The sequence below is a fragment of the Neolamprologus brichardi genome, chromosome 5, assembly GCF_056152115.1.
Source record: "Neolamprologus brichardi isolate AB-2024 chromosome 5, ASM5615211v1, whole genome shotgun sequence".
In the NCBI taxonomy this organism is placed as follows: domain Eukaryota; kingdom Metazoa; phylum Chordata; class Actinopteri; order Cichliformes; family Cichlidae; genus Neolamprologus; species Neolamprologus brichardi.
The window spans coordinates 13,436,938-13,446,309 of record NC_142108.1 but is presented as its reverse complement, the minus strand read 5'-3'; the positions used below and the strand labels follow the sequence as shown (position 1 = coordinate 13,446,309).

At 37.2% G+C, this 9,372-nt stretch overlaps 1 protein-coding gene across 1 annotated transcript; it reads right to left on the bottom strand.

Annotated features, from left to right (window-relative positions):
- Positions 1-3,777: 3,777 nt before the first annotated feature.
- Positions 3,778-7,688, bottom strand: faim2b (Fas apoptotic inhibitory molecule 2b). The gene is made up of 11 exons (XM_006808804.3): positions 7,625-7,688; positions 7,284-7,351; positions 7,119-7,183; positions 6,947-7,000; positions 6,785-6,835; positions 5,588-5,627; positions 5,447-5,484; positions 5,278-5,365; positions 5,097-5,192; positions 4,836-4,889; positions 3,778-4,722 (listed from the first exon to the last, which is right to left on the bottom strand). The coding sequence occupies exons 1-11, from the start codon at positions 7,686-7,688 to the stop codon at positions 4,573-4,575; spliced, it is 768 nt and encodes a 255-aa protein (XP_006808867.3). The 3' UTR covers positions 3,778-4,572.
- Between the last annotated feature and the right edge of the window lie 1,684 nt (positions 7,689-9,372).

Here is a 9,372-nt window from a genome sequence, read left to right as displayed (position 1 = left end):
GTGACTAAATTAAGACATAGCTTAGTGAAAGCAATGAGGGATATCGAATGGAAGACTAACAAAATCCCTGAGAATAATTTGTTTGAGAGGAAAGGGAGCTGTAAGTCTTTTTTTTCAATGCTGCTGTCACCTGAGTTTGATTCTTTGTCAGTGATTTTTGTTTTTTAGTTTGTAGAAAGTTAAGTGTCTTCTGTTTTTTTTTCTCTCTCTCTCTCTTGTCTTTCACTTGAAAGTCTTTGAGCTAATTTGCCTTATTTTTTGATGAGTTAATCTTACAAGTAGATTCGATTTTAGCTGTAGATTTTTAGCTTTTTATGGAGTCGTGTTTTTTTTGTTTGTTTTGTTGACGCTGTTTTCTTGTGCGCGTTGTTTTCTTTTCACATGAATTTCCGTTCCAAACCTCGCGTCGTCTGTCCCGACATTGCGTCTGGCCTCTTTAGCAGAAAGCCTTCCAGAATGGAGAGCTGAACCAAACAGTGACTTTACTTAGTGCTGATCCAAATCACTTCTACTGATGCTGCTGCATCGGGCTCGGACAAGCTCATAAACACACAAACCTGGGCTGTTTTCAGCTTTTTAAGTCAGCACACCGAGTTAAGCTGTCACCACGTACATCCAAACATGTTGAACTTTAATTTATACGGATATCAAAAACTGTACATATGTAGATAATAGAAATAATGGTTTTACAAAGGACTGCTCACTAGACCATGGAAGTGCCATTAAAGATGATTCTTACAGCCTTTAGTGAGACAGCAAGTCTGAATGACTTTGTGAGTGATAAAAAAAAAAAGTCTGCAAAAACTCTTTCTAGCTAAGCCTTAATGTTTTTCATCTGGACGAACTGCCCAGTTTCACATAGATTTGACATGAGTTTGTATATACTGTGGAAATGGCAACAGGGTTGTTTGAACTTTGAGTCAGTTGAGTTAGACGTAGGGTTACCAGGAGCTTTTCTTCCTGTTCTTTAACCATTCATGTTTGAATCCAGTGAAAAGACGAACGAGATAACATCTTCCCCAAGGCTTACATTGTTTTTTTGCAATTTTTCTGTTGTACATTTCTGCAACCAAAGATGTTTTAGCCACCCACCGTTGTCTCCAATCTCCTGTCCTCCTCCCAAGATGCTCGTATGTTTTGTGTAATGGTATAAAATGCCTTTTATTGACTCTAAGAAAGAGAGAGATGGCAATAAGAGTGTTAACGCACACTCAATATTCCAAATTATGACTACAGTTTGAGGACTTTTTCAGCTCTGTCTTAGAAAGTGTTTTTGAAAAGAACAAATCCAGCTGGTTAACCCTAGTTCCCCTCAGCTTACATAATGTGTGCAGGACAGCATGCGAGCAGACTTTACTGAACTCAGCTACAGCCCGACCGATATATTGCCTGCCGATATTATTAGCTGATTGCTGATATGTCGGTGTCAACATTTATAATGCCCGCTAAGCGAGGATGAGATGGGAGAAACACCTTTCCACCATGTTATGTGTTGACACTGCATGGTTTGTCCACCAGAGGGCACATGTTTGGAATTCTGCAAAACAACAACCGTCTGATCCGAGCAGCATAAACAAGTAATCCACAACTCGTGATAAGAAAACATTATTTTTAGATAGCATTGTCATATTGTCTTAGTAAGGACACAAAAACAAATCTACAAACCAAAAAATTTATGTTGAAAGAAAAAAAAAGTATCCGCCGATATTTGAATCACCAGCTATCGGTACTAGTATGGGTCTTAGAATCCTATATCGGTCGGGCTCTTGACTCAACGGACATTAAGAAAAACGGAGCACAGATTTTACGATTGGTGCAAACACGAACATTTTCAGACACAAGCAGATTTTGTAAATAGCCTGTCTTTCCTTGCACTTCTTTCACCATTTTTTCCCTTTCTTCATGTGTGTTTTTGTGATTTTTAATTTTTTTTATTATGAATTATAACCTGTCCAGAAAACACAGTGACTTGCAAGTTTTCAGATTCAGCGCACCATGAAGGAAAATGTTCTGAGAAATGCTATTCCATATATTAGCCATCACTTTTAATACAAAACAAGATTTTGAAACTATGAAATGACCACTTGTTACAATGCAGTGTTTATTTATTTTTTTTAAAGCAGAGATGATAGGACAGGAAACTAAAGGAACTGGCCTTTTACATGACATAACAAATATAGGAATACTAAGACTACATGGAAAGTACACAATATTTGAAATAAAAAAAAAATACTCATTGCACTTGCATTTTTAGTCCGCATAGATTTGTAAATGCTATTTGTATCCATCCTAATGTCAATTTGACAGCTTATTTCATAGTTTCAAAACATTTTGCTGCTAAAACAGGATTTCCAAACAGCTGGTTTAATAACGTCACATCTGGATTTTCAAAATGTTTCATTTTATTTCAGTTTGGTTAATACCAGTGTCGCAATTTTTTTCTTTTTAAACAACTGAGTCATACTGTTGTGTAATACTACAGTTTCCTATATGTTGCAGTAGTGAGCAGTTTAACTAGATAAATATTAAATCATTTTAGCAAGAAATGCTGTCTTAAAGTAACATTTTTGATCCACAAACACAGCTCAACACTGTATAAACTGTATTGTGTGGATCACAAGCTTTTTGAAAATTCAGATTGGCGCATTTCACTATCTGTTTGTGAATAGTTTTCTTATTTATACAAGAACTCATTTTGTACAGTTTTGTTAGAGGAAAGAGGTTTTGATATTTGGTTATTTTGCAAATGCCATTTGGCTACTTTTGTCTTCCTGTGCCAGAGTTGCTAAATTGTCTGTAACTTGTGTTTTTGTTTTTCTTTTGTTGTTGTTGTTTGTTTTTTAATTGATTGAGATTTTACTTCTTTCTTGGTTTTCTCTTTGAATTTGAATATGTCAGTTTTCTTTTTTAATAAAAGTCTTGTTTCAATGTTTTTGTGAGAGATTTATTATTGGCTGTTTAATTATTGCTAAATTAGGGGTGTATATTACATATTATGGACAGCTGATCTTGCAGTATCATTAGTCTTATTTTCTTAATCTTTAAATTGAATTAGGTTTTGCAGGAAGCTAAAGTCCACCTGCTTAAATAAGTACTTAACCAATAACATGGCAACAACTCAGTGCATTTAGGAACGTAGATATGGTCAAGTCAACCTGCTGATGTTCTGACACATGAAAAAGAAAGTTGATTTAATTGGATAGCAATTTCCATTTCCATCTCTTTATGAGCAGTGTGCCAATCTTGATGGCTGATCCAAGAGGGTTAGTGCAGTATGCCACGAAGCACAGATCATCTCAAATGACAAAAAGTTCACTGTACTCAGATGGCCTCAATAGTCACCACATCACTCAGTCCAAGTGACTTCTTCAGGCTCAGCTGACTGCAGGTTTCCCCAACCTTTACACAATGACTGAAACTAGCACCACTGACGAAAAATGGGCTGTAAGGTCAGTTTCTTGATCATTAATATGCATGTTATGACCAGTGATGAACAACCACTGATCAGAGACCATTGATGCCAGTATGAACTAAAATAGTTCATAGAGGAATGTTTCCTCCACCTTGTTGAATCTGTGCCATTAGCTTGGTGTATCTAATACTGGTCAGTGTACACACAACTCCAAACCCCACAAGGATTGTGTAGTCTGCTCTGTAGAAACATACAATACAAAGAAATGTTGTTATTGTTTAATTCTGTAACATTAAAATTAATACTTTTGATAGGTTTCATGTGTTACTTTAATTACATTGCCACTTACAAGTCCATAGCCCGTGTTCTTTGCAAAGAAATGTCTAATGTTTTTTATTCATTACACACAGTTTCCAGCTTTTCCATTATTAACTTATTAATCTAAAACTATTTTCTATAACAGCTGAAAGGCCACGGTAAATTCTCAACACCAGTGTAAACAGATCTCTAACAGCCAAATGTACTCTCTTACTCTGACTTACTCTAAATACATTTTCCCTTTGTGGTTGCTGTTTGCTTTCTTTACATCTTAAAGTCTGTTGACTCATACAGTAGCTGCTGCCTCCAAAATACCAATGCCCAGTCTGAGCTTACACACATACAGTACATACTGATAATACACTAAACCTGTCATATATAATGAAATGAATAAAAATAAAAACAAGTATAAAAGTGCATCTACATATTGGATGTGAAACAAATGATTAAAACAAACTCAACCCCATTATTGGCTCAAGACTGAATAAACAGAGTGATGCATCAAACTCTGTTTGTACCTGCTTTTATCCACTTAAGAGTCCAAAATGGCATTCAGAACACACACACACTTATAGATTCCCAAGGTAACACCTAGCAGTAGTTGGACGGTGTAGTCTATGGGATTTCAGGGTCTCTCTTGATAAGAAGATTATGAACTGAAGAGACTTAAAGGTTAAACAAAGGTTAGATCGATAACACATCGCTTAAAGAAAGAGCAAACAGGTTGCTGCAATGAGCTTTGAAGTCATGTCGTTCTGTCAAGAGGTAAATCCAAGTCAAGTGTTCAAATAGTTCAGCTGAGAAACATCTTTAGTATGCAGGAGAAACGTGTAAAACAGGCTTCACTCCCGGCCTTCTCCCGTGAGCTGTAACAGGAAGCTGAAGAGGTAGATAATGTCCAGGTAGAGGCTGAGCGTGGCAAAGATGTATTCCTCTGGACTGATGGCGTAGCGCTTGTTTCCTAAGAGCATCTGAGTGTCGAACGCCAAGAACTGTGGCAGAGAAAGGCACAAATGGAGAAAACAAGCAGAGCAGGTGAGCACGAGGTAATCATTTGAAAACTTAGCTGGAAACTAAGACGGGGGGTAGGCTGTGTGATTCTCACCAGAGTAAAGAGGATGGCTCCTATTACAGCATAGGTGGCATGTAACCAAGGTACCTGTGAGGTAAAATGCATTACAAAACACTTTTAAGAAGGCTAGCAGGGATGCTAATTTAAGCAAGACAGCACAGTGCAAGATTATCTGAGGCTAATCCTTCTTCCATTAATGCAGTACCTGACGCATTAACCCAACTACTTTTGTTTAACTCATTAATTGCAGCTCATTTGGTTTCCTTCTGGAAGGATGTACGTGTTTAAACTCACGTATCCAAAAGGGACGACAACGGAGATGGCGATGGCACAGATGAGCATGACCATACACAAAGAAAACAGGACTCCCTGACAAGAGGTGACATCAATCTGCAAGAGAGGAAGAAGATGTGTCTTTTATTGTGTTTTGTTTTGTTCAAAGCAGTTTGAAGTTCTAGTTTGAAGCAGTTCGCACCTTGCTCTGGAAGCTGAAGATGGTGACAGAAAGACACACCAGAGCTGTGATTCCCAGGCACAGCACCACCGACTTGGTGTTGTAAAAGCTGGAGGAAGCACAAACATATACATTTTCTCTTTCAGCTTGAAAAGACACGGATGGTTCTTACATCCACAGGTGTATTTACCTTGACAGAAATCCCATCATGAAGGCCATGCTCAGAGTCTGTAGGGAAAAGTTGATAAAAATAGCTTATTAGGATAGAGGCTGGGTGACGGCAAGCTTTATTATTGTATAAGGTTTGTATTTTACACTGCATGTTACTCACAAAGAGAACTAAAAGAATTATATTCCAAGGAAACTGCCTCCTGTTTCGACAGAAAAGACAGTAGATTTGTTATTTATGCACACAGAGACACATTTTACAGAGTTTTTTGCAAAAGAGCATCTTTTCAGTTGTTTCTTGAATTTTTAATAATAATAATAATAACTTTATTTATAAAGCGCTTTCAAACAAAGTGCTGTACAACTAAAGGGATAAATAAAATAAAAGTGATACATAGCAATACAGGTAAGAGACACAATACAAGTTAAAAACAATAAAAATGTAAAAACTAAAAGCCATAGAATTAAGACATGTAGGATAAGGGGAACAAATGTGTCTTCAACTTAGTTTTAAAAACCTCCACAGAGCATGCCTGCCGAATATCTTGAGGGAGCTTGTTCCACAGAAACGGGGCATGAAAAGAAAAAGCACGCTCTCCAATTGTCTTTTTTCTGGCTCTAGGAACCTTTAGAAGGCCAGAGTCCTGAGATCGTAGAGCACGAGATGGAACATAAAGATGTAAAAGGTCGGAGAGGTATGTAGGTGCCAATCCGTTTAAAGCCTTGTAGGTGAGCAGCAGGACCTTAAAATCTGCTCGAACCTGACAAGGTAGCCAATGAAGAGATCTCAGAACAGGGGTAATGTGCTCAAATTTCCCAGTTCTTGTTAAAATGCGAGCAGCTGCATTTTGCACCATCTGTAGACCTCTGAAACTTTTCTTTGGTAGGCCAGAAAGAAGAGCATATTGCATTGCAATAATCAATACGGGAAGACACAAATGCATGGACAAGAACCTCTGCAGTGTCGCTTGACAAAACTTGTCTGATTCTGGCAATGTTCCTCAAATAATAAAAGGCGGTCTTTGTTATCTCTTTTATACGAGATTCAAAGGAGAGCACCATGTCGAACCACACACCCAAATTTTTTACCTTGTTCCTGCAATTTATGGCACTGTCATCAATTTTCAAGATGAAATTTTGGGACAAGTGCTGAAATCTGTGTGGCCCAATGACCATCAACTCAGTCTTATCCGTATTTAGGAGCAAGAAATTATCCGATAACCAGCCCTTAATTGCAGATAAACAACATTCTAGTTTAGAGACTTCAGCACAATTTCCAATGGTTAAAGGAACATAAAGCTGCAGGTCATCAGCGTAACAATGACATTTTGTGCTGTTTATTTCTACAAAGACCATTTACCTCAGGTCTCCACAGCAGGACAGTGCAATGTAGGTGGAAAAAAACATGAGACTGAAAGAAAAAAAGATCAGAGACAATTTCAAAATGTACATGAAATTTATGTGAGTGTAATATGAGTTTTCATCTGTGTTGTTTTTGTTTTTGTTTTGTCTTTTTACTTACTAGGATGCCGAGTACAAGCCAGGATGAGTCTGAATAAAAAACCTCACCGGTTCACTGAAATCAAAGCAGCAACCAAAAAGAAAGTAAACTGGTGCTTCATAGAATAAAGTAGAAAAAGATTTTTTTAGAAAATGACAGTAAAGTTGAGCAGAATAAATACAGACATACTTACCAAAATGTGAAGAGACCAACAACGCCCACGGTCACAAACAGCTGAACCATAAGAATGGCGTAGACCTGCAGGTGGACAAACGCTGTGTCAGAGCGATGTGGCATTTCCTTTTATTCATTTATGTTTTCATGGGGTTTTGTTTGGGGTTTATTTTGCTTCCAGTACCTTCCTGATGAAAGTCCGCCGGATGGTCTTATCATCCCAGGCGAACTGGGCCTCCATCTCAGCATAGCCTGAAAAAAAGAGGCAGGGTGGAGGCGTTTCAAAGCTGAACTTTATGACATCACATTGTAGCATTGCTCTGATTACCTACATCATTTTTAATAACTAAGTGCAATGTCATGAAAAGATTATTATTTGCATTTAAAATGAAGCTAAACAAAAAACTAACATTATTTTTCATTCACATTGTTTCACCTGTTACCACGCAGGTTTGACTACTACAGGTCTAAACTAGAGAACAGCCAGTTCTCACATATCTGTAACCAGCAGGATACTTTACTCACCTGCTGTTGCCTCTTGATAGCTGGGAGGCTCATTGTCATTGCTCACCTGCTGGTACGCAATCATAATTAGTATATGAAGGAACAATAACTGCGTTTACAGCCACAGTACAGTGTTAGACACATGTGCCAGCTATTCTACACCCTTTTTGCTTTATATGCACATTTAAATAAAAAACTAAATAGTACAGGAGATACTTTTCATTGCAGATCTGACTATAAAAGCCCCATGTTTGATTAACAAAAAGGATTATATACATAAACTGTATGTATGTATGTATGTTCATAGACATAAAACCTTTAAACTGTTTCTCTGATTATGTTGGATTTTGATCGAGTTTGTAAGCTTTTTTAGAGCATACCTCTAAAAAGAATGAATAATTCTAACAATCTTTCACTATAACACGTCTCATATGTAAACAAATCTGTCACTTTAATGAAGGCATTTTGTCACAGCCTTATTTTAAGTCAGGAAAGATGAAAACATACCTTCCCCTTTTTCATGTTTTTTCCCTTTTTTCGCCTTTATGGTTCTGATGAAGGAACACTCTTCTGAAATCCTTGGTGAAATGGGTTTGTTTGTTTAATGATATGAAGCTGTTAAATCCCAAATATGTACAGTTCCCAGGCTTCTTCTTTCGTTCGATGTCGCTTCTGTGGCTCCAAAAGCTGTTGTGAGTGGGGAAAAAAAAGGTTGTTTGCGCAGTAGTTGTTGCTCTGATTTTGTCTGCAGTGTGCGGATTACACTGGAGCTTTATAGGCTGCCATGTAGTTAATCTCCCTCTAACCCTGATCCCACACCACCCCTGTCCCAGCCCTAAAGAGGTCGTTCTAGCAACGTCCAGGTAGGCCCAAAACACTCAGATCCCACCAGAGTGTGCCACTGCTGTTGCTTAACGGGGGTGGACAATTGTTCTGAACAGTATTCAGGGTCAATTACTCATAATAGTGCAAAGCAAGCAGAGGGATTTACATGTCTGAGCTACAGATGATATTACATTATTATTTTTAATCCATTTTGAGGTATAAAAAATACAAAGAGAACAGTGCGGCAATGTTGATATGACAGAAAAATGTATTTTTAAAAAACACATATTTACAGATTTATTGGAAAATTCAGAAATATTATACCCATCAAAAAACTACCAATCAATTGCATTAATGTGGGTCCATCAGTCTGGTGACATCTTTGTCTGCGGGCGTGTAAAAGTACAGTAGGGTACAGTTGGAATTAGCTTTTCTTTGTTTTCTTATTTTTAGCAAACAGGTTGGGTAAACAAATGACATCATGTTTTTATGTAAGACGCTGCTTTAGTAACAGACACAAATCACTAATTAGCATGGAGTTAAGAACATTATGGAGAATACACTGAGATTTACCGGCAAGTGATCACCTCTAATCTGCTTTTACTCAGATGTATTGTACTGTTCCCCTCTTTAATAAGCACAGTTGTGTGGGTAATCATTTATACTTTATTAAAATGTTTATATCAATATTCAATATTTTCTCAAATGCACAACTGGAAGTTTGTTTCCAGCCACAAACTAAACATCATCAGTCAGTAGGATGAGATTACTTTGTCTCCCATAAGGAGGAAATCATGCAGGATCTAGAAAATGTTGCAACAAGTCCCTAAATGTGTACACTTTAAATAAATACAGATCTTTATAAAAAAAAATAATAGATAAATATTAAAATTTAAAAAACTGTTACCTCAAAGCCTCTCTACAATACTTTGAAATGCTCTTGT